The 26,631-nt window shown below is 36.6% G+C and overlaps 1 protein-coding gene across 1 annotated transcript in view; it reads left to right on the top strand.

Moving 5' to 3' along the window:
* LOC101044492 (sperm flagellar protein 2) overlaps positions 1-26,631 on the top strand; it is a 205,616-nt gene that overhangs the window by 87,749 nt on the left and 91,236 nt on the right. The window contains exons 17-21 of the mRNA XM_003925929.4: positions 2,945-3,053; positions 4,035-4,192; positions 5,765-5,938; positions 9,588-9,662; positions 24,128-24,276. Of these exons, the coding sequence (XP_003925978.2) occupies positions 2,945-3,053; positions 4,035-4,192; positions 5,765-5,938; positions 9,588-9,662; positions 24,128-24,276 (665 nt within the window). The remainder of the gene's footprint in view (positions 1-2,944; positions 3,054-4,034; positions 4,193-5,764; positions 5,939-9,587; positions 9,663-24,127; positions 24,277-26,631) is intronic.

Genomic DNA, 26,631 nt, shown 5'->3' with positions numbered 1-26,631 from the left:
AAAAAAAAAAAAGCCCAACATGGAGACACATGTTGGTGATTCTAGCTACTTGGGAAGTTGAGGTGGGAGGATTACTTGAGCCCAGGAATTCGAGGCTGCAATGAGTCATGATCACGCCACTGCACTTTAACCTGGGTAACAGAGCAAGACCCTGCCTCCAAAAAAATCACATTGCTCTATAGATAGTAACCAGAATTTAGTGGGAAGAGCAAAGGAAGAAGTGTTTAGAAGCAACAACTAAATGGAGAAGAAGAAAGCCTGGGAGAGGAATGTCTCATAAGCCAAGGGAGGACAAATTTTCAAGGCAAATGTGTCACCTAGTCCTGCTTCCAGACCAGTAGCAGCCTGGGCTGAGTGGGAGCTTAGCCACTAGGGTCGGGTGCAGCATGCACTTCTGCAGTGCTCGGGGTCTGTGGAGAAACCTGAAGAATATCATCACAGAGAAGCACTTTACATCCAAAGCCATGTGGGCTACAAGGTCCTGCCAGGACTGGGCTGAGATAAATGGTCCAGACTACAAGCCAATGGGCAGGAGACTGGGAACGTAAGGAGAGAAAATGGCCATTGTGAGAGTAAAAGGCTGCATCGGAATGGAAAAGGAGGTGGCTGCCTCCGCTGTTTAGTCATTGATCAGCCTGAGATAGAACAGTAATGTTTATTTTACCCTCTGGTGAGAGGTACAGACAGGTTTTGAATTCAGGCTTCAAATACTGACCCTTTATGGCTAATAGCAATTGAAAAGAAACAGGAAGGGGCTTCTGGGACTGATAATGTTTGTATATCTGGGTGCTGACTGTCTTCACTTCAGGAATTCATGGAGCTGTATATTCATGTATGCATTTTTTTGGCAAGTATAATTCAACAAATACTGTAAAAATTAAAAAGGAGTCCAGAATCTGGAGTCACATTGCCGAGAATCAAATCCCTTCTCTACCATTTATGAACTGTGAAATTTGAAGCTAATTATGGAATCTTGATCCTACATTACAAGTTTCTATTGAGTCTAAAATGGCATAATATGTATAACAGCTTTTAAGAGTTGTATGCCAAATTTTACCTATAAGTACTACAGGTAAGCCAAAATAAGGACTGAAATATGTCCTTTGGCATTTTTGGTGACCATTATGCAAGCCATTTCATGGAGGGTGGGAGAGAAAAAGAAAGATTGCAGTGAGATGTGAGTGGGAGGGGCAAAGATGGAGAGTGAGTGGAGATAACGCCCAAGAAGTTGATCTCTAAAGGCAAAAAGAAAAGAGCTGTGACCACAGAATATTTGTTAGTCTTTTAGTTTTTTTAAATTTCTCTCTTTGGTTTAGAAAACAGTCCATACACACACACACACACACACACACACACACACACACACACACACATACACACACACACACACACACACACACACACATATATATATATATATATGGGCTTAAAAATTCAGCTAATATAATTACATATATATATATATATATATATATATATATATATATATATATGAGCTCAGCTGATTTTTTGAGCTAGGGAATTAGTGAGAATAAAGGTTGTGAATTTTTACTCAAAGATATCTACCAGCATAAGTCTTTTAAAGATGATGTCATCTAAGGCTGGTACAGAAGGACACAGAAATTGGAGTTGTTAAGGGACAGAGAGAACTTGAAGTGTTCATTCACGCAGTTTAGGTTTGCTAGAAAGCGTAAAGTGAAGTTAGGATAATGCGGATAAATTCGAAAAAAAGGAGGTAGGAATTTAGGGACTGGATGCTGGTGATGATGTTCTTAAGGTTTCTCTAAATCAAGAATTGTAAAGCATCATCTGTATTCTAAATTGATTTCCCCTTCTTCTATTATGAATGGAGATGAAGAACACTGATTACTACATCCCGTGAGGGTTCCTTGTTTTCTTGAACTCTATTAATTCACTATTCAATGTTCTCTTCCATTGAGTAATTCTAATTTATTTTAATCTAGTTCAAGGCTTTCTTTTCTCTTTATGATTTTTTTATTCTAAATTGGTGAATATTATGGACTTTTACCATAAATCCAGAATAGGACTCAATCAGAGCTGTTGAGATTGTTTTTTTCTTTGTTTGTTTTGGTCTCTGAAGAGACCAAATAGACCTAAAGTTCTATTCCTTTATGTCTATTCTGCAGGGAGATCATAAAGTCTAAAAAGAAACAGAATAATTTTATTATATTGCAATATACTATCAAGAAATAATTTTATGTATATTTGACATTCTGGCCACCTTGTTCTTTCATCTTAATTTTTACATCACCACATTAATTTTTCTAATTCAGTTCAAGTTAGTTATTCATGATGACCCATCATTTTTCATTCTCGTCTGTCATAATCAATCCTCAGATCCTCTACTCTGAAACTATAACTTCTCTTTCATGTATTTCTTATTTTCCACAATTTCCAAGAAAAAAATCAAATTCTTATCTCAAAACTATACTCTTTCAATATCTTTTAAAACTTTTTTTTGTTTATTTTCTTCTCTTTTCTTTATATATATATATATATATATATAGAGAGAGAGAGAGAGAGAGAAACAGGAGATGGAGAGAGAAAGAAACAGCTAACTCTCACACTGAGTGAGAGAATCCAGAAAGATGGAATCCAGGAGAGGAAAGCAGCTTCCACACTGAGTGGAAGGGAATAGAGAGAGATGGAGTTTAGGAGGGGAAGACAGGCTTCCATGAAGGGAGTGTTCATGGAAGGGGACTCCAGAGGGAAAATCCAGGATAGAGAAAAACAGCTTCCATGAGCATGGGAGTGTTTGTGGAAGGGGATCCAAACATGGAGTCCCTCTTTTAAATCATTGTTGAGAAACATCGGACAAAATACAGGAACCATATCTGTTTGGCATCTTGCATCAGTATATTTTAGCAGTAAGTAGCAACTTTGGTTTTGAAAATTATCTAATTAAATCAGTTTTATACCATAGCTGAAGAATTTTCTAATAAAACTGCTCAAGAAGATATCAGTCAACGTGTAGCTGCTGAAAACCAAGATAAAGATGAAGACCAGAATTTAAGAGACCAGATACAACATAGGTTAGTTTTTAACTAAATGCTCTGCTTCTTGTTTCATGCTCTCTGAGTAAATTGCCAATCACTTTGGAATCATCAGATCTAGAAGAATATCCATTTCTTAGCATTCAGTCTTTTACAGGTAAAAGAAAAAGTAGTTTTGATAATTAGTAAAATATTTATGTGCTAGTTTTCACATTTAGAGTGCAAGTCATTATAGTCTGAAAAAAATAAGAATTAAATCAGGAAATGCTTCCCTTTATGGTTACATGAACTTGTAAGTTAATTCTATGGAATCCTGATTCAGCACTCATTAAGGAAATGCCAGTGAAGATGGTGGAACTTCACAGAGCCAAGCATCGGAGTATAAACTACTTCTGTTTTGCTAAAATAAAATTATTATTTTGGTTGTTTACAATTTTACACTGGAAATGGAAATTTAGACCAAATTAGACATTTTTATGAAATGCTGAAAAGTTCAGCAATATGAAATGAACCAGAGAAGAATAATTTGAGCTACATTAAGGCTGTCTACTCTCCAGGAGGAAGGAAAAAACAGTTTTAAGAATCATTCCAAGAACACTTTTAAGTAAAGCAGATAAGTCTAAACCATCTATGCCTACTCAAAGACCTCTTCAATTTCTATTTCTTAGAAAAAGATAGATGGCTGAGGTGAATCAGGCTGTAGCTACCTTCGGAAGAGCAATCAGTTATTGTACTGTGAACGCAGATGATGTTTTCTTAGATTTTCACTTAAAAACCTGAACTTAACACTGAACATTTTCCTGAATCAATGACATTTTCCTCTTTTACTCTCATACATCTCAAAAATATGTCTGGATAACATTAAATATTTCTTTTTTAACCTAAAGTAAATAACATTGTTTCTTTTTCAATAATATTGGAAGCCCATCTTTCCATTATGCGTGTTGGATAAATTATACTTAATGTCATTCTAATCTTTTGATCAGCATGAGATATTCATATAATGTTTTGATTTTGCAGAATTATAGGCTTCTTGGACCACTGGCCCTTATTGGAGCAATGGTTTTCAGAGCCAGAAAATATTTTGATAAAAATCAATGCTGAAATAGATAAAGAATCTTTATGTCAAAAACTAAAAGAAACTTTTGCGACTGAAATAGTGAAAAAGAAGAATAAAGGTATTTAAATTTGTTTATAGTTTTTAGTTTATGCAACTAAAATGTGTGGTTTTAATGAGTTTGGGAGGAAATGAAGATGTGATTGAAATGTTCTTTCTTTTTTTTTTTTTTTTTTGAAATGTTCTTTCTTATATTTGGATTTATACTATTTACAAGTGTGTTCTGCTTCTGTCTGCTTCTGGCTTTAGCTTTCTGTTGTACGTGTTTCTGAATAAAATATTTTTCTCTCCTTTAATTTTAATCAAAAAGAGGCGATCTCTAAGAAAGCATTGTTTTCATGTAAAGACAACAACAACAACAAAAACTCATCAGACTTCAATTTAAAGATGTTAATTCACATTTTACCCTCTGGATATATGCAATCTTTATTTGTTAATTAAATATTTTTAAGTAAAAAAAATGAAAATTAGGGATATTGTAGATAAGGGTAAAGGTTTTCTTTGTTAGCTTTAGCATTATCAAGAAACTGTATGATTTCTTCTTTTAAAATGAACACACTAGGCAATTCGTTTTTTCTCAAATCCACCTATTTTGTTATGTTTCTTTATTATTATTAATTAAATTGATCATTATTTATTAACTTGCTTTCATGTTATATCTCACACACATTAAACTACCCAGATATCTTTCTCCTTCATTCAGTCAATGATAATTGCCCACTAACTGTTTATACTATTATTGAAGTTTTTTATTTAAAGAGATTTTAAGTTCAGTCCAATGTCAGATTTCCATTGAGATTTTACCTTCAAGAAATGATTTGAAAAAGAGATGTTTCATTTTTGTTTATCAATCACCCCTAATTATACTGGCAACTACAATTTCTTGGTATAATAAAAAAATAGTCAAAGTTAATAGTATCAAAAGGATTCTAAAGTTGCCTTGAAAGCATACTGCCTCCTGTCGCTAAATTTGTGACCTAAAGTACCATAACGTGTTGGCTAATATTAAAATAGCCCATCGCCATAAACGACAATCACCATGGAAATCCAGGAGCTCACACTTAGAAAGACAAGCTCCTACATCTAAATGCCTACTCCAAAAACCAACAGCATGAACCCTTCAAATAAAAAGCAATTATATTGTATTTTAAGAGGCTTAACGTCATTTGACAGAAACGAGGCTGACAGGAGGGAGAAACCTTCCATAGCAATCTTACAAAGTCTTGGTTGGGAAGCAAAAACAAACCAATTCGAACCCATAAAGTCTTGATGCTACATGTTAGAATCAGTTTGCTTTTGCCAACTGTTAGACTCAACTTCACATTTTCCTAAACAGTTTGCATTCTAATAAAAACTGACTGCATTAATAGACTTAGTTATCACTTATTTTAGATGTGTACTTCAAACAGATAATTAACAAATATTTAATCATTAAAACAATAAACATCAACCTAGCCCAGTGTTCCATATTAAACATCCCAATTAAGTTAAAAACTAAAAGGATGTGGTAAATCATGAATTAGCTTTAAATATGTAAGAGTGTTTTATATTGATTTAGATTTCTCTTAGTTCAAGTGAAATATTAGATGTCTGGAGTTTCTAATGAAGGTCAATTCTTATCATCCTTTTGAAGTTGAGAAGAAATTAGAAGAAAAGGAAGCTGAGACAAAAGCAGCAGCTTCCCTGGCTGAGCTTCCACTTCCTGCACCTTCTCCTGCTCCTCCTCCTGAAACAGAAAAAGAGAAGGAAATTCATCTTCAGCATGTGCCTTCAAAAACTCCTGGTGCAAAAGGAAAACCTAAATCAGGTGATTGACAGAATGATTTATAATCTTGTTTTTCAGTTTCTTATTTTTACTCAGTAAAGAATTATAAATTATAGTCTATCTACATTCAGACTTTGGGCAATGTCAATCATATGAAACAAGGCTTCACACTCAGATGGAAGTGGAAAAGCCCTCATAGTAGCTAAAAGCGGGGTTGTTACAAAGCCCAGCTTCTTCACTGTGTAGGAGGAGACATGGAGTCACCACACCTAAGTCTACCAATAAGAGTAAGATCACAGATGAGAAGAGAAAAAGGCACAGAGTAACAAGTAACTTCAGGCAGATCAAGAGGATCTGTTTGCTGAACTATAGAGTTACATTTCTGTATAGAGTAAGAATATCTTAATAAAATAAGAATGAGTATAGCTGGTTTTCTACCAGAATAAGGGAACCAATTAACAGCAACCATTAGAACTAGAATTTATATGTAACTGTAAATCTTCAGGACTATGTGATTATAAAAGTATAGAAACAAACTCCTGCCATCTCAGTAAACATATATGTATGGAGCCTAGGTAAAGAATATTTTTAGTTTTTTTCTAGATCCTTAACCACTAAGGACGGTAAGTCTAGCATTAAATGGTAGACAGTGAATATAATGACAATAGGAAAGTGCTCAATTGTTGTTGTAATGCATGCTATTGGTAGAGTGTCAGTAACCTGTTGTGTGTGTATATGAAACATATAAGGCTCTAGTTTCTAGTTTCAGTTTTATAAATAGCTGACTGTGCAGTTACACCATGTCTAAGTATCTTTGATATTGTGTCATGACTTTTATAAATTCCATAGTCTTTCTGCTTCATGGAGAATTGAGATAGGTCTGAATTTTTTTTAATTAAACCCATTCATATAAACAAAGAAATTTGAAGACTTTAGTAAGATATATTATGGTATATTAAAGACCATTTCACTCCAGGAAATTAGAACTTTACTAAAGGGAAAACACAAACTCTAAAAAATGTTTTTATCATATAAACAATAAAACACAAAGACATGAATTAAATATACACGGTTTTCCCACTCTTTCATTAAGAAATTAAAAAACAATTCAGAGGTCTTGAGGAAAATAGAAATCTTTTAAACGCTTTTTAGAACTAGTGAAGACAGGCTGAGCGCAGTGGCTCATGCCTGTAATCCCAGCACTTTGGGAGGCTGAGGAGGGTGGATCACCTGAGGTCAGGAGTTCAAGAAAAGCCTGGCCAACATGACAAAAACCCATCTCTATTAAAAATACAAAATTAGCCGGGCATGTTGTAGGTGTCTGTAATCGCAGCTACTCGGGAGGCTGAGGCAGGAGAATCGCCTGAACTGGGAGGTGGAGACTGCAGTGAGCGGAGATCGCGACATTGCACTCCTGCCTGGGGAATAGAGTGAGACTCTGCCTCCAAAAAAAAAAAAAAGAAAGAAAGAAAGAAAGAAAAAGAAAAAAAAAAAAAAGAACTTCAGAAGACAGTTTTAACAGTGGCTAAAGTGAGCCTGGAATTATCAAATCCTTTAACCTGTAGCTATGGCTCTACATCTCTTGCTCCTCCTCAGCTTGCTCCAGTCAGGAACATCTATGTATTTGAGCCATTCCCTGAAACCAGTCTCTAGTGTTTCTGATAAAGAAAGCTCAGTCTTTAAGTTTCTGAAATTTGCCATTTTTTTAATTGTATTCTTGAATACTGTTCATTGGAGAAATAATAAATCTATTGGTGCTTTAAAGAGTGGTTGTACTTGTCTTTTTTTTCCTACCAATGTCAGGGCTAATGCCTGATATTTAAGAATGTTTAGAAAGCTTAATCTCCAGAGTCCCAGTTGCTGTCATCCAGCCTCAGTATGGTGAGCACTGATGGGGCAGGAGGGCAGATGGCACTGTTCCTACAGCCGAGAGAATCTTGGTTAAGCAATTTTAGAGAGGAACATTTATCACAGGTTTTTAAAATTTTGTATAAATAGTTCACAAATTTTCCAAAATGGAACATTTTTCAACTTGAAAGCCTGATGCTTTCAAGTTTTCATGCCCTACTCAAACATCTAAGTACAGTCTTCAATAGAAGTTGAGATGAAAAGAGGACTTATTTACTAAGAAACAAAGTAAAAATTTTAAAAGGGGCCAGCACATTGAATTCCTAACAGTTATTTAGTTCAAAAATTATTCTATATTTTATTCAGTTCTGTATTATATATCTGCTTCAATTATACTTGTGATTAAATTTTAAAATCTTCATATTTATGTACCATTAAAGGGTCTATTATCAAATGCAGTATCAATTGTCAGTATTTAATTTAGAATTCGTTCTTGGTATGGCACAATAGACTAATACTACCTATACTTCTATTTAGGTTTTTCTTTCTTTCCTTCCCTCTCTCCTCCCTCCTTCTTTCCTTCCTTCATGTCCTCCCTCCCTTCCTCCCTCCCCCTTCCCTGCCTTCCTCTCTCCCTCCTCTCTTCCTCCCTCTTTTCTGTCCCTCCTTTTCATCCCTCCTCCCTCTTTCTTCTAGATTGAGTTATCAACTATTTGGATTTTTAAACATTCATTTAGAGAGATTAACAAAGTCACCTGTCTTATTTCTGTGGAATCTTGGTTGTCGTGTCCATGATATTTAAATGTAAGTGAGAGGTGCTAGGCATCTATACATTCTTATAACTATCACTTCTAAATACAAAACGATAGGTTAGAGGGAGTCTCTCTCCATCACAGGCATTTAAATTGCCATACTGGTTCATCATTTAAAATGAAGGAAAACAATATAGCCCAGGACCAAGGGAGGAAAATAATTAAATTTGTTTGGTAAATAATGCAGGATGTAGTGAATTTTTTTTTTTCAAGAAACAAACTCATTAATTGGGGCATCTCCAAATCATCAGTTTTCCAATTTCTCCTTTCCAGTATATTTCCGAACTATATCCCAGGGAATTTAAGATAAATATACTCACATCATTCTTTGCATTACAATTACAGTCAATGAAAAATGTGGGTGTTACAAGGCACGTGACCAAGAGAAGTGCAAGGGTGCAGCATAGCAAAACAATGTCGTTATGTAACTCTTCTTCAAAGTGTTTGGCCGTCATTTTTATTTTATTTTATCATTTTATTTATTTATTTAATTTTTAGAAACAGGGTCTCACTATGTTGCCCAGGCCAGACTCAAACTCCCAGGCTCAAGCCATTCTCCGGCCTCAACTTCCTCAATAGCTGGGACTACAGGCACATTCCACATTACCTGGCTTTGACATCACTTTTATTACAGATACAGCTGTCTCATTGTATAGCCACATTCCATTGAAATAAATCCAAATATAGCCATATGCTTCAAATGGACTTGTGATTATCTTTTAAAAACACCACAGCTAGTTCTATTAAAGAGTTTATGATCAAATCCATTATCAAATGTTTATATTAAAGTTAGGACTAAATGTCTCAATATGAGAGAATAATGCTGCTATTAGAGCTATCATTCCAGAAGTTTCAGTCCATAGTCTATCTTCAGAGTAATTTTAACTCATAGTAAAGACCTGAGCCATTTTATGCAGTTCACAAATGTAACTGTTTACCTATGGAAAATAGCATTAGCTTGCTTGCAAATCATATAGCCCAGGCTATTGAAGTAAATCATCAGTGATTTTTGTGTGTTGAATTTTGTTTAGAAGCCCTGCCTGGTAAGCAAGAATCTCCTCAGGAAGGAAAAGGGAAGAAAGGTGAGACCGCACTCAAAAGAAAAGGTACAGCAAATAAAAATAGATATGATTACATGTAATTCTGTATTTTATAACTATTTCAGTGAAAATAGCTAGATTTGTGTAGTGGTATACATTGACTACTTCTCTCAGGCATTTGTAAATCATAAGCTGTGCCAAAGAATATAACCTCAAACTTTCTGTATCCTAATGCTTACCAAAGGCCCTGCTGAGAAAAGTGATGCTGGCCGGGATAATTTAGAGAATATCTAATATGCAGAATATCCATTCATCAAAGATATTATAGCTGTTATCCTTGAGCTAAACTGTGTCATCAGAAAGCTACATAACTGTATCAAGTTTTCTTGGATCTCTTGAATTTCCTTCATTGATAAGCACATTGGTAACAAAATAAAATAAAAATCTTACATTAACTTAGAACATTTACAAAACTAAGGAAGTAAACTTGATACAATACTGTTAACTAAGTAGAATATTTTATTTTTACCATCTATTTTTAGTGGAACTCTTGAAGGTAGTTTTTGAGACCTATCCTACATTTTTTGTAATAATTAAAGCCAGTAATTTATAAACAAAGATATGAACTGGGGCTGGGCATGGTGGCTAAATCCTGTAATTACAGCCCTTTGGGAAGCTGAGGAAGGTGAATCCTGCAGTCAAGAGACTGAGACCATTCTGCCAACATGGTGAAACCCCGTCTCTACTAAAAAAAAAAAAAAAAAAAAAAAAAAAAATACAAAAATTAGTCCCAGCTACTAGGGAGGCTGAGGCAGAAGAATCTCTTGAACCCAGGTGACGGAGGTTGCAGTGAGCCAAGATCACACCATTTCTCTCAAAAAAAAAAAAAAAAAAGGAATTGGAATCAATGAATATTTACAGCTTGATGTAACTTATTGGTGTAACTGCATACTGGCAAAAGATTTTAATGATTTTTACTTTATTCTAATTTATATTTTATGCAAGGGATTTTAATTCTTATTAAGTATTACTTATTTGAGTTTCTTTAGAAAATTCTTCAACCATCTAAGAGTAAAGAGAACCTTAAAGAGCTCTTGCAAATATTTTAGAGAACTTGAGTTATTGTCCCCTCCCCCAACCCCACTCTGTGCTTTTTTAAAGAATATAAATTCCCTGGAAAATTTATGTTATGCGTACAGCCACAATAAGTAAACTTTTAAAAGCTCATTTATGAGGGTTGATATCCCTTTTAGGGTATTTGGATATGTACTCTGTAACTATTTTTTTAACACTGAGGTACTTTTAAGTTACCTATTTGAGCATTAACAGGTTATTTTGGTTGATGTTGTTTTATTGAAAATTATTTTGACCTGACATTCATATCTGATGTTTACTTTTTGTTGTTGTTGTTGTTGTTTTTATCAATATTACAATTCCATGGCTGCTTGTTTTTAGGTTTTGTTGATAGGTTTTTTTGTTTCACTTCTTTTATTTGGTAAGTAAGAGGTTGATTCCCCACCCGCCTACCCCACCTGCTTCCCTACTGCCCAGGAGGAACCTTACAACTTAAATTAAGCTGGTGGCATTGCATTGCTTGCCTTTTTCAGTTAATTGTAAATGCCTATAGCTTTATCCATGCGATACTATTTCTAAAATACCTGGCTTGCAAAGTTTTTATTCTGCATAATGTTTGATTTTAAGTTATTGTTTCTTTGTTTTGAAACAGGGTCTCATTCTGTTGCCCAGGCTGGAATGCAGTGGTGTGATCATGACTCACTGCAGCCTTGACCTCCTAGGCTCAAACAGTCCTCCCACCCCAGCCTTTCAAGTAGCTGTAACCACAGGCATAGCCACCATCCCTGGCTAATTTTTGCATGTTTTTTGTAGAGATCAGGTTTCACCATGTTGCCCAAGCTGGTCTCAAACTCCTGGGCTCAAGCAATCTCCCCGCCTCAGCCTTTCAAAATCCTGGAATTACAGGAGTGAGCCACCATGCCTGGCCAAGTTTAAATTTTTATAGAATTATTTGTTGTAAAGAATTTCGTTAACAGTTTTTCTGAAGACCATGTTTTCATTCAAAACTCATTAATGACTTTGCTTAGTTTTGGAATTTAGTAAGCCAACTGTAATGTCCATTGAAATGAAATGAAACTTCCAGTCTTAAAAAAAGTCCTCAACATTTGATAAAAAGTCCTCCACCACATAACATAGCAGTGGCGGTAAAACTTTTATTATACCAGTAAATACCTGGTACTATATTTTCTTAAGGAATATTATGCCCACTACATCATTCAGTGGCTCCTACATGAAATCCTAGGTGATAAATTTTGTTCAGAATCAAGGGACAGGAAAATGTCTCCTCCTCTGGATAATTAATGGGCACCTTTAAGTGAGATCACTTCCCTTTGTGTTTTGGCTGACTAGAAGTTCAGAAAAAACTCATGGCTCAGGTTCCGTATCTGTGCAAGAACCTAGATCTCAATGGTCTGCCTTCTAATTCCTCTCCTGATTTTGAATTTCTACTTTAAGCTATATTTTTTCTGATCCTAGTTTCATTTGTGTTTTTTTTTATTTTGCTTTAACTATTTCTGTGAAATAAGGGGATATAATTTTTAAAGTAATTGATAGTTGGTGAAAGAAAATCCTAAGCTCTATAAAGCACATCAGTTAGATTCATATTAAAGTTGCTATAGCAACCAATTAACTAAAGATTTAAATGAAGCTATGGACACATGCAGTTTACTTCTTCCAGGTTCATCCAAGCAGCATTGTCATGAAGTATGTGCCTTTTTTAAACTGTTCATCACAAACTGCCAGTGCGGTTGCAGTCCAAGAGCGTGTAATGTTCAAAACATAATGTGCTAAAATAGACATTTGAGCATTTAAATACATATATATATATATATATATATATATATATATATATATATATAAAACCATGATTCTCAAAGGGAACCTCACCCTTCTCTAATTATGTGATATTATGGGTTTATATAACTAGACCTAATTGGTGAGTTAACACGGAGATAGAAGTTTTAGTTAAAATTTTAAGGGCTATAAGTTGTTCTCAGCTCTCACTTGTTTACTAATAGAATAATTTTCATATTTTACATTACTCATCTCTTTTTTCTCATTAGAATCAAAAAAGCAAATGAAACATCATTATAGAATCATCAAAAATAGAAATTAAAAAGACTTATGTACCAAAGCATCAAATTAAACATAATTTACACATGCTCTAAGGGCATCCTTAATAAAAGCATACAGACTCCAAACAATTCACAGGCAAACACAGGTTCAACAGCAAAATATATACATTGGAGCCATGTCGTTAGCTCAAATTAACTAACTCCAAAGACTTCCAAATATTTATTGCTTTTATTTTACTATTCTATTGCATTAAGTAATATTTGAGATAGGAAAACTCTCAAGATTTAAAAGTCTCTCTGTTACATATAAATAGTGTGGCTCTGGATTTCCTTCATGTAGAACAAATGATTTTATTTCTTAATATTTCAAATTAACACCATTTCAGGTGAACACCATTAATTGGTCATCTGTTTATTTCACAGGTCATTGATACCAATTATATTTAAAGTGTCACCTATGAGTTGAGGAACCATCTATTTTATCCTTTCTTCAAACTTATTATTTCCTGCTATTGATGTCTTTGATTCATTTATATTCTTCTCTGCATATGAGATCAGTTTCTACCCTTCTGCTTCCCCAATCTTGACACTGAGATGCCATTAACAATGGTACTTAGAGTGTTTTTAAAATATTTCACCTCCTCTTCAACCAGTTTGCCACTGTCCCATTATGTTTCTTTATTAAACAACGGCTTTTCAAACATATAGCCTTACCTGGGAGAGATGTTAATTAGGAGCCAAATGAAGAAGGTTTTCCATAATCAACTAAATTCAGAAAATGCCAAGTTACATCAAGTTAAAATGTTTTTAATTACAGGATTTATTTTTCTATGACAATGTGCATTTCAAAGGGAGTAGGATACACCATATGTAAGATCCCAGAACATTTTGGATGCAGAATTCTTCTCCCTGGAGAAGAATCTGTAGGGACCAGAGTTCTCTGGAACAAACACTTGGAAATCACGCCATCTTTAGTTCCAATGCTCTGTCACATGTATTAGTGTTAGTAATGTTCCGGTGCTTGCCTCCTGATTTGTCTTATAGGGTCAATTGTAGGTACTACCAGGCCACTTAATGTAATAAATGTAGTATCAATATTATAAGCATTAATGTTACAGGACTTTTCCTTAGTTCAGCTAAAGACAGGGTTCTTGTCCATCCCATGGCCATGAAAATTCAGGCTCACCAACGGTTTAAAGGGTGAGTAAAGCAGGATTTTATTGGGTGAAAAGGGAAAAAAAGGAGGGGAAAGAGGGATTCTTGCCAGGCCAGAGATCCTCCACTAGAGCCCTTCCTGCCTGGCAGTTTGAATCCCAGGTTCCACAAAGGAAAAGGAGGGGCCAGGCTTTTCCCCACTGCAGATGGTGTAAACTTCCCAAGGCTCCACCCTAGTGGTCAGGCTGGTGGGAGTTTCTCCAGGGACCTCCTCCCACCTGGCTGGCTGATTCCCACCTCTAAAGAAGTACATCTAACTGCTGGTAGATTAAGGATAACGACAAGACCTATCTTAACTGCTTCCAGCTGACAGGCGGTGCTGTTCTTGGGAAATGGCAGTTAGAGCTCCCTCAGAGACCATTTAAGGATTCCTAGCAGAAGGGGCCATGTCAGAGGCTCTGGTTGCATGACCGTTTAGAATTTGATGGCCTGAAGACAAGAGCAGACAAATGGGGTTATTAGAAAACATGTATCAAAATGAAACATGGGGAGGGATAAGGACAGGTCAAAACTTCTGAGGTCTTTTACCAGTTTGCACAGGGAGAGGGAGGACAGAACCCCAACTGGTTAAAAAAAAAACTCTACCCATTTGCTGGCATGTTGGGCTTCTGGGTTCCCTTCCCCTGAGACCAATCCTAAACCAACCAGTTTAAGGTTTGGGAAATTAACTCTTTCCAGTTCAGAGGATGCATCCAAGGTGAGTGTCCCATGGTACAGAGACACAATTACCTATCTGTGAAGAGAGGACAGAGGAGGAGAAAGAAAAAAAGTAGCACCTTTTAAAGGAATCCCTGAGGGTCAGGATGCATTCAAAATGGATATAGAATGGAGATGAATAGAAAGAGGGGAATAGGCATCCCTGGTTCCCTTCTCTTCCTAGCAGATATCCAGGTTACATGAGGGAGAGGGAAGAGTATTCTCTTTCCCTCTTCCATCTTTGTATCTGAGTGATTTGGGCAGGTCCCACTGTGAGTGCCAAAGTGCCTTAAAGCAGAGAGGCCCTACACAATAGGAATTATCTGCTCTTATCCACGTATGCCTTATCTCCCCTGCTGTCAGTAGCATCGGAGTTTCCTAGATACCATTTATGTCATGGATACTAATGTGGCCTTTATCCATGAAACAGGAAGCTTGAACTTGGCTTAATCAGCAGGAATCAGACACATTCACCTTTGCTGTGCCTTTTAACCTCTATTGTCATTTGCCTCTGAATCCCTTAGATCCATCTTTCCTTTCTAGGGCTTTGACTCAAAGCTTGAAATTGAGTTTGGGACAAAAATATGTCTCAGGGACTCCTTATTATAAGTGGATGCTAAGGTGAAACTGTGGAACTGAGTCCTCTTCCAACAAGGAAGAGGAAAGGATGTCTTGTGACACACCCAGATAACTGGTGGCTATAGTTATGCTTGCTAAGATTTGGGTGCATGGTGCTTGGCTTTGCTTAGCTCCCTTGGTCTTACTTTCTCAAAAAGGAAACCTCTGATTGATGGGCATCCTATTTATTCCCATCACCTGGCAGGATATGCAGGATAATTGCTTGGAACTAGCATATGGATCCAGATTTTTACATTACCGATCCCTTTTGTTCTTTTTGAGCTGCAGCCAGAAATTTCTGGTTGGTTCACTGGAGCAAGCAGGATTAGTCTAAAATGTAGGTGAAAACTTAAGAACAACTAATGAATTTAGAATTTAATGACAAATGTATGATAAGTTTTGAAACATGATTTCTGTCTCTCCAGTCCTCATTTTTGTTAAACAATCATCACAGAACTGAATAGTTTGCAAAACAGATTTTAGTCTTATAACTGGCCTATTTGAATAAAGTGCAGCAAGAACTATTACTTTTACATAGGCCTTTTGGATTGGCTCGGATAGAAGTCTGTTCCACAAAGAATCTCAGATAAGACCTTTCAAAGCCAAGCCTAATCATGAGTTTGTATCCTCAAATACCTATGAACTGGGTGATCCTCTCCTCTATGGTCCCATACTTGGAGCTCCGGGACCTGTTAAAAAGTGACATTCTTTACTGACCACAGGTCAGGAACCCTGTACAGGGCCGCATGCGGCCCTCTGAGGCCATTTATCTGGCCCCCCACTGCACTTCAGGAAGGGGCACTTCTTTCATTGGTGGTCAGTGAGAGGAGCACAGTATGTGGCGGCCCTCCAATGGTCTGAGGGACAGTGAACTGGCCCCCTGTGTAAAAAGTTTGAGGACATCTGGTGTAGATGAATGCATGAGGCCAGTTTCCCTACTGGGCTTTTATTGGCTCTGCAAGTAGAGATTTACTCCTTAAAGGGAAGCATACCCTTCCAGTCAAAGCCTTAGTAAAATAACCACTTTCTCCAATTGTGTCCTGTTGCAAAAGAAAAATGGATTTTTATTGCACTGATGCAAACAACTATATTGCCATAAGAATACTCACAGATAGGCTCTAAATTCTGGAGGAACCAGGCATAGAGAAACAAACATGCTGCAAATTTTGATCATAGGGGGATACCTTGCTTAATTATTAAAGGCTGCAAATAGCTCAAAGTAAGTTTCCTTGACTCTGAAAAACAAAACAAGGATCAGCAATATTCCAAGCAAAAGTCAAAAATGTTGCTTCAGCTTTCTGAGTTCAGTCCATTTAGTTCTTGCTTCACTTGATATATTCATGAATATTTCGGCTGTTTATGAGTCCTGTATATTTTCTTTTATTCCAATGTCACAATCTCCAAAGTTATCAGAAACCTGTGTTTGAGAGCATCTATTAAGGTTTATAGCTCATTATAAACCATCTTTGAAAAGGATTAAAATAAAACAATTGTCTGTGGATAGCAAAATGTCTAAGGTAGTTGCAGTTAGAAACACAATTGACAAAGACATTTGGTTATCTCCATAGTTTTTAATAACATAATCTTAATTATGATTGATAGCATATACTTAGACATTAGAATTTTAGAAATTGTATACAATTTGGCAATATATATTAGCATTATTTGCCAAGATATAACCTCAAGAAGATTGAGCATCATTTTGGCAATCCCATGTACTAAACCTATCAAATAATCCTATTTACCTCTTTTTTCTGGAAACTTCAGGGCCCTCTGAAGTATTCAAAAAGACAGGTGCCAGGGAAGATACTTTTGATACTGAAGTTTGATTTTGGGAAGACTTTCAAATACACTTAAAACACTTGATAAGTATGAAGTATAATTGCAGATTACCGTAGACTATTTATTTTGCCAAATGATGACTCAGAAATTATAAATAAGCAAAAACCTTTTATATCCCTTTACAGATTTTGCCAAAGAGCAGATTCGTGCCTTAGGAAAACCTTGTTATGCTTTTATTTCAATGCTTAATTTACAGGAAAACCATATAATAACCTTTTCGGAACTTAGTCAGTATGTTCACATAGAGAACCTTTAATGAAAGATTAAATTCTACAATTTTTCTACCACTTCTTTGAACCTTCAGCTTTTTCCTAATTTAACTCAAAACAATCCTTTAACTCTAGGCATAGATTAACATTTCCATGCCTTCTTATAACCTTTTACTAAAAAACACATTTTACTGTTCTTACACACCTTGCATGTAAATCTATTTCTAGTAGTTTCAATTAACTCCTCTAAGAATTTTAACTTTAAGGTAAAACTTGGTAAGTTGCTTTAATTGTGTGCTAAGTAGCCAAGGTTTGCCTTCTTAATAAAGGGTGAGGTTAGTTCCATATGTCCCCAGGCCTTACCAGTTGTGAAGCCAGCATGTCATATAGTTCTCAAAACCCAAAAAGCAGTTTGCAACCTTAAAACACTTAGCAAACCTTGCATCTGGCCTGCATTTTACCAAGTCTTTAGGGTTGTTTTTATTTCTTAAAGAGTGAACTAAAAGGTACCACAGCTTTTAACTTCCCTTAAAAAAAGTATGTGATCCAAGTGCTTGTCTTTCTTCATGACAAATTAATTAGAGCTCTTTTCATAGACATCACACACAGTACATACATAGGCAGAAGAAAATTCAGTTGCTGGGTGGGGTACTTTAAGAGAAAGAGCTAGGAAAACATGCAGATACTGAACCAGAGAGGGCTCATCCCCTAAGGCAGTATTGCTAAACAAAGCCTTGCTAAGCAGTTATGCCCCCAGGATGTAAAGCAAGATGGAGCGGCACAAACCATATAGACATGCAAAGTATACCAGATTGGTCGCAGCCCAAGACTAGCCCCACAAATCCTTTTTCACAATTAAAACTTTACAGAAAATATGAACAGTGTTAGTTGAGGGGCCTGGCCTAGTAAAGTGGGGGAAAAAAACTTTAAAGGTAAACTGCTGACGGGGTGGAGAAGACGGAAAAAAACGTATAAAAATGCCTGGGAAGAACCTCTTATTCTTATGAAAGCTGTTCTCTACCAGGGAGGTTAGTTCAATTACTGTCCAATGGAGTAAAACTCTTTGGCTGGGAAAGGGGATGGCTGTGGTGGCTTGTGGCTGGGACCCAGGCAGTCAGCAGTTCAGGACCCTGGTGCCATGTGTCCCAACCCTGGCAGGGAGCAGGGAGCATCAGGAAGCTGGTGCTTGCTGGTCTGTCCAGAAAAAAAAAAGGAAATGGCCATGAAAAGGCCTGGGATTCATGGGGTTTGGAGGCTTGTTTTCCCCCATCCTCAGAAGTCCAAGAATGAAAAGGCTTAGAAGCAATAGTGAGAGGTTTTGAGTCCCCATTTCACTCACTGCTTCTCAAGCCCCATATTGGGTGCCAAAAATGTTGCAAGACTTTTCCTTCGTTCAGCTAAAGATGGGGTTTTTGTCTGTTCCACAGCCATGAAAATTTAGGCTCACATGGTTTAAAAAGGAATAAAGCAGGGTTTTATTGGGCATAAACAGGAAAAAAGGGGGAAACAGGGACTCTTCCAAGGCCAGAGTCTCTCTGCTAAAGCACCTCCTACCTGGCAGTTTGAATCCCAGGTTCCACACAGGAAAAGGAGGGGCCAGGCTTCTCCCCACCACAAATGGCATGAACTTCCAAGGCTCCACCCTAGTGGGTAGGTACCAGGGTCTGACCTGGAAACCTAGGCTTGCATGACGTACACTGAAGAATAATGTACACTTAGCCTGACAGGCAGATCTCTTGCCTTCAGTCCAACTAAGGGGCTCTGCTATTTCAGTCTGCAGTGTTGCCTCGATCAGCCAGCAAAGTTTGAATTTATTTAGTACAGATTAAATGACAAAGGTTGTACTAGAAGGTAATTAATATTGTTGACCCCCAAGAGAGACATCCTGCCTATGAATGATTCATAGGACCATATGAGTAAACAAGCTATTTAGATAAACTCTTCTACATTCCCTTTTTGTTTGCATTTCTGCTGTTAACTCAAGGTCAAGAGGATTAGGCTGCCTTCAGCTAGACCTTTTACTGAAACTATGCAAACCTCCTAGCCTTCCAGGAAAGTTTGTGACTATTTCTTATACTTTTACAATTTCTCCCACCATCCTGACTGAACCCTCACAGGCAGGCTGGTTAAAGTTTTTCCAGTGACCCCCTCCCACCTGGCTGTCTCATTAATGACACTTAATTTGAAGGATGTGAGAGAACAGAGGAAAAAAGACAAAAGTGAAATGAAATTGAAATAACCAGATCATCCATGAGAGCAGATGCTCTTGAAGTGTGGTTTCAGGACCAGCAGCATCTGCATCTGCATCACCTGGGAACTTGTTAAAAATATAGATACTCAGCCCCACCCAAGACCTACTAAATCTGAAACTCCAGGGGTGGGGCCCAGCAGTTTTGTGTTTTAACAAGCCCACTAGAGGATTTGATGATCATTAACATTTGAGAACTACTCTACTGGAGCCTCAGGCTTACTGCTCTATTGTAGCCACTGAAAAATCAGAAACATTCAATGATCTCTAGTGTATTATTTATAATATACCCCTTCCTTCAAATATTTATGTTGGATTGCAATAAAAAACATGTTTATAATAATGCTGTTGAAATAGAAATAAAAACACAAAGCCCTGAAAGAAGGAAATTAGCACATTCAGCTCAAAGACACAATGCTTATTGTGATGACTCATTAATCAGAGCAACCTGACAAACAAGGTGAAGAAGGAAGTACTATGGGTTTAAGTTTTAACAGGATTAATTTCTAAAATCGATTTTTATCATCTGAGACCTTTAACAGAGGATAGTATGTAGCACAGAATGCAAGGTCATCGTAGGTCTATAGCAAATGCAAAATACGTTGGGCTTCATTGGAAGGTTGATGCCATACATACAAAAGCTGGTGATTAATTTATGATCCATCACAGTTCTGGTAGCAAAATTCAACCATAGTCTTCTTTTATAATACGTTTTATAAGCATAATAACAAATTACCTCTTATAAAGTATCTTTCATGCACCAGGCACTGCACAAGATAATTTACATATATAATTTCATTAAATTTCACAATCATCTATGAAGTAGAAATTATCAATTTACCATGTCAAAGATGAGGAAATTTAGAGTCAAAATGAATAAAGAAATGTTTTATTAAGAACTGTTAACCTATGAGAAAAAAACAGAAAAGAGCTTCTTAACTCTTCAGAAAATATAATCTACACTCCCACGTTAATTTGCACACTAAATTGCTCATAACTTCCCTGGATTTTCCCTCAATAATGTTACAATTGTTTAAATTTAAAAAAATACTATTTATGCTCTTAAGTATGAGTCTTTTAATGAATCTGTTTATCAGCCTATAGTTTAAAAATTTTTGCCAGAAATTTACCAAAAAGAAAATTAGTATAACAATATAAATAAAAATAATTTTAAAATCAACTGATAATAAATAATAGTATAAGAACTTCTCTGAGTTTGCAGACTTCTAAGTATGAATCAAAAGAACATTTTGTCAATAAGAACTACATCAACAGACACTAAAAGGTAATGAGGTATGACAATCAAAAGCAGGCATCCCCCAACTATGGCCCACAGGCCGCATGCAGCCCTCTGAGGCCATTTATCCGACTCCTCACCGCACTTCAGGAAGGGGCACCTCTTTCATTGGTGGTCAGTGAGAGGAGCACAGTATGTGGCGGCCCTCCAACGGTCTGAGGAACAGTGAACTGGCCCCCTGTGTAAAAAGTTTGGGGACGCCTGATCAAAAGCATGAAGTCTGCAGCCAGCCTGCCTAGACTGAAATTCTAGCTCTGCCCTTTACCATATATGGGTTACCTCTGGCAAGTTACTGTACCTTAATATGCCTCAATTTCCTCATCTGTGAAATGGAGTAATAGAAGTATCTACTCATGTGGCTATTATAAAGAATAAGTAAATGTGCAAAAAAGTAAATAGTACAGGGTCTGGCCTAGAATAAACCGTAAATAAATATGGACGATTATTATTGGCCCCAGACCAAGTCACTAAAGATAGTGGGCAGAAAGGTGAATCCTTTTTAAAGCTGACCTGGAGAGTTCCCTCTTATCACTGATTACAAAAATACTAAAATTAAGTTTTATAAGTGACCCCAGATAACCAGTCTCATTTATAGTCATCCACATTCTGTATCTCTAGCTGTACACAGAATAACAGTATAAATTTTAGGACAGTAAGCAGAAAAAGCTTTCCCTCCATGAGCTTTTTCAGAATATTTTTTCAATAGTGAGTTCTGAGAACACATGTTCAGTCTCTGGCTCCTTGCCTAACACTGGACCTCTCCTCTTCCTGGTCATGTTTCTTCAGTCTGTTCCATTGCTGAGCTAAAATTTTATCTAAGACACTCTAAATCTCCACTTTGGTTGCCATTGTTGGCATCTGTTAACAAAGAGTTGTTTTTTGCTGAACATGCCTGACCCCCAAGGCAGTAAGAAAGCCATCACTGTTAACTGATCTGTTTTCTATCTAGTGAAGCTGTTAATTAAATCAAGTCCTGCAGGACATATTTTGCAACACAAAGGAAACACTAATGCCTTTCTTAAAAGAAAAAAGAAAAAAAACACATAAATCAGACTTTCCATATCTTTTCTTCCCTCCTACAATTCTCACCTCCCAATCCTTTCACTTCCCTGAGGAAGGCCAGTTTAATTTCAAAGTGTCTGGTTTTCCTAATGTCCTCTCATCAATTGAAACTCTTATCTTAGAATTAACTATTTACTTCCTTACTTGTAACTTTTGGTTCCAGCTCTTGACTTTTAATTACTCAGACCTTTACTGAGTTCCTATTATTATCTTCTTTGCTTAACCTTACTGCTCTGTCATTTTTGTCTTTATTTCTTTATTTATAACATTGATTTTTAAAATCCAATGTTATAAAATTGAATTTCTCTTTTTACTGGATTTTATTTTTATTGGGCTCATTCCAGTGCAATGAGCTTCTATGTGATACTGTCAAGTTTTTATAACAAAAAATGCTAATATGTGCCTTTGCCATATGCTAATCATAGTTTATTTTCCAAACCTTTCACTCATGAGCATGAGGAATAGTTATACTGAGGACTCAATGATCCAAACTCTACAAGTGAAAGCAAATACCTTATTAGAAAACAAAGCCTTCGTAAGATTGTATTGATGATACTTAAAAAGTTAGGCTGCTAATGTTACATTTAAGATGCTCATAAAGATTTTGTTCAAAAGTGAATATTCACTAATGCATATATTTTTATTCATTCAAATATTTTGCTCTTCAGCATTTTCATTGTTAAAAGTTAAATACAAGCTGTATAGAATCAAAGCACAGTAGTCCAGAAATATTCCTTGGTTCTCTCAGTTTTCACTAAATGAACATGATGTTTAAGGAAAGGGAAAAAAAAAAAAAAAAAAAAGACTCATTCCAGTCTCTAAAGTTATCATTACAAAGTTCTTCTTAGGAATTTTGCTTAGGAAATTCATTTTAAATTAGTCATAGAGTTATCATTTGTACTTCATCAGAGATTCAGTTCAACGAAAATCATTATATAGAAAAATATATCTAATTGTGAAAATTGTCAATTACTGCCTAAAAAAAGATTTTCTTAAATTTTTCTAAATTTTATAGAATTTAGATATAACTTCAGATCTATAGATAATACTATTTTTAAATATATAAGTAGAGATCATCTACACTGTCCACAAGATATAATTAACAATTTCTCCTCTACTTATAATCCACTTATTTTTAACTGACACAAAAGTAGAAGATGTATTTGCTTTTCTAAACAACTTTATCATTAAATAATACTCAGTAAAGAAATATATTTTGAAGGAAGAAAGTGCTCCTAGTTCTACAAGTGTCTATAAACTGCATCTAAAAAATTCAATAATTAATCTAAAGGTAAGTGGAATTTTAAATGGAGTGAATTTCCAAACTATAATAACTTGATCTTTCCAGGGAATATTAGTGCTTTCTGAGTTAAGAACCAAGGTTGTTCATACCCTAGGGTATCACTTAACAGATCTAGATTCCCCTCTTGATGTTATCAGGGAAAGTGAAGTGAATGTCCTTTTTGGATTCTGAATTGAAAATCAGACCTCCTCTTTTTTTTTTTCTTCCCAAGCCCTGCCCTGCCCTCCACACCCCTCTTCTCCCTTTCCTGACTCTCCCCTGCCCTTCTCTCTCTCATGCCTTGAATCTGCCAGGCTTATGGCACAGCAACTACCTTCATCTTTATTCCCTGACTGTAGCAAGAAATATAATTTCCCCACAGAAACCCTGTGTGATGTGCAGGGACTGTTCAGGAGCTACAACAACTCTCTTCTCCTCCCCTGCATCCCTCACCTACCCCAGCTGACTCATAACATCCTCCTTTCTCTCTGCCCTCTCATCGGGTCTCCAAGGGATACCAAGAGCACCACTCATGTTCTAGCTACTTTCTTTCTTACTCAGGGTAGACAGTTTAATTTGCCAGTTTTTAAAATAGTAGGTGAAACACATTTTGTTCTAGAGTCTAAACTTTATAAAAGTCACATGTTCATTGTAAAAGCAAAGACAAAGATGAAAATAAAATATCAAATTTATTAGCCACTTGGATAGGCTGGATTGCTTTAAAACATTTACTGTTTTATTGGTTAATTTGGGAGCTATGGAGGATAAGCATTTTTTGTAAGACTCCTCATAAAGGCTTAAAACGTAATTAATAAATTGCCTGAAGTCCGTGAAAATTATAGATTTATTTATCCACCAGAATTCTGTCCCATTCATTTACTTGTATTGGAATAATTTGATATGCATGTTTAAGGTTCTCCTAAAGGAAAACCGTCAGGAGGAAAAGCACCAGTAAAGAAATCACCTGCTGACTCTACAGATGTATCACCTGTTGCAATAGTGCCTCAACTACCTAAGCCAGGATCGGAAGAATGGGTCTATGTGAATGAACCAGTTCCTGAGGTATGGCCGTTTAGAATCAAGCTGGAGAAAAAAATCCATTCTTTCTCCTGCATATAGTAAGATTCACTGTCATTTGCAATATCCTGAAGGCCTTTTACAGCAGGTAATACATATCTATCCATCAAAAAGCTGAGAAGCTTTTTTTAGAGACTACTCAATGACCCATATCTCATCCTCCTACTTGAGTTTCTGAGTCATGCTTTGAACTGCTATTGAGTGCTAAAATGGGGGAACAAATGGGTTCTGTGAGGCATAATTTTCTTCCCAATGACACACAGAGATGCAGATTCCTGGAAGAATGACTTCCCCAGAACACATATCCAGCAAATTTCTAGGCTTTTATTCATTTTTTAATACCTCCATCATAATGCTTTTAAATGAAGTTTAACCTTTGACTTTTTAGAAGCAGAAGAATATTTTTGAAGCTAACTAAATCCATAAAAGAACACACAGCTATCTGACCTGGGAACATTAATGGTTATGCTAGGTAAGGAGATGTCCCAGGGGAGTGCTGGAAACTCTGCCCAGCTCAACTAGCAAGGCCCAGTTGCCAGCTACCATTTTTGGTTGCTTTGACAGATGAATTCTCAGAAAGTCCACAGAATGGTCATTCCTTTAAAACTTATTAAACGACAAAGAGCTTTTTAAAAGTCAAGGTCTCCTTCTTCATTCCAGTCCCCAGTGACCTCTCGCTCTGATAAACTCAGCAGCGACCATCTGTGCCAGGCATTTGAGAACCAATTATGAAATACAGAAATTGTGTTGTTGTTATTATTGAGCTTTTCTAGGACTATGTCTTCTCTCCCAATTAAACTGTAAATTCTTTGGGGAGGGTAGGAACATGGAATAATTCACTGTATTCAACACAAACACAGTGCAGAGTATGTAACAGATTCTTGATAGGTTTCTAATTGATTAATTAGCATTGAGAGGGAAATTAGAATAGAAAATATTTTAAAATCATAACAATAAATGATATAATTATGGATGTATATAGTTGACCTCAGCCAAATAGAAGCTACTTTAATGTATATATTAACATTAGTATGTGTAGATTCAAAAACATATCATAGAAGCAAGCTATAGAAGTGGGTGTTGGGAATGAGATAAAATTAAAATGATACGATATGGTAAGTGATGGGGAGTGTGGGGCAAAAACACCTACATTCATTTCTTAACTCCAAAACTTGAAACCCTTGAAAGAACTCCATAGAGACAAGAAAGAAAGCAGGATTTTTTTTTTTTTAATTAACATTGAAATATGGTACATGCTCCATGTAGATCTTCCAGCATTCTGGATTCTATAGAAAACATGATAATTTGAGGAGCGTGAAATAAAAGACTAGTTACAAATGTGGGGGCAATAAGTATGGCAACCGACAAGGATTAGATTATTCCCTCCCCTCCAACAAGGGACAGCTGGGGGTCATTACAACCCTTAGGCTGAGGAGGTGCAGAAAGGGAATAGATCCTTGGGCCTCAACATGACTTCTGCACTTAGAGGGCCATCTGACAGGAGCTGTGGCCTTCCCCAGAAGGATGCAATGCAACCCCGCAAATAGGAGCAGAAAAATACTCTGGCCAAGAATATGAAGGGCCAGGGAGTTTCTGAAGTAGATTACATTAGCCTCCCCAGGCACTAACAAGGTGAAGGAAACTGGTGTGGAGAAACACGGATGATGCACAGCACAGACCTCTCGTTTCCTAAGAAAGACCAGGTAGTAAAAACCTTTTGCTACAGCAAAGCAGGCCACGTGATCCAGTCTAGTTCCTTTCCACTCCAGACTCCCCACGCGTGAACTGCCGAGTTTACCTGCTGATATGGTTTGGCTGTGTCCCTACCCAAACCTCAACTTGAATTGTATCTCCCAGAATTCCCACGTGTTGTGGGAGGGACCCAGCAGGATTGAATAGAATCATAGGGGCCAGTCTTTTCCATGCTGTTCTTGTGATAGTGAACAAGTCTCATGAGATCTTTTCTTCCCAGTCTCAAGTATGTCTTATCGGCTATGTGAAAGCAGACTAATATACCTGCCAAGGAAGAGGAAGACAAATGCCCAATTAAACTTGGATTTCAGTTAAACAACAAATTTAACTAGGAATCCTGTACTGTATCTGGTAACCCTGTTTCCAGACCTTCTGAGGGCCCAGGTCAACCTTACTTCAATAGACAAATGGAGGGAGATAGAAAATAGAGGCTGCTTTCATATAACATTCAGGTAGCAACCAAATGTGAGGAGAGCCTGGGATCTCCTCCCTTTGCCAGCAACAAGGGCAGGTGCAGAGAGAACGCAGAAGGCAGTTAGAGTGAGAGGTCTGTGCTTCCAGCCTGTGGAATCACTAGAACCAAGGCCT

This window comes from Saimiri boliviensis, chromosome 1, assembly GCF_048565385.1.
Source record: "Saimiri boliviensis isolate mSaiBol1 chromosome 1, mSaiBol1.pri, whole genome shotgun sequence".
Classification (NCBI taxonomy): Eukaryota; Metazoa; Chordata; class Mammalia; order Primates; family Cebidae; genus Saimiri; species Saimiri boliviensis.
Note: the sequence above shows the minus strand (reverse complement) of the source record. Positions and strands in the feature narration are given on the sequence as shown.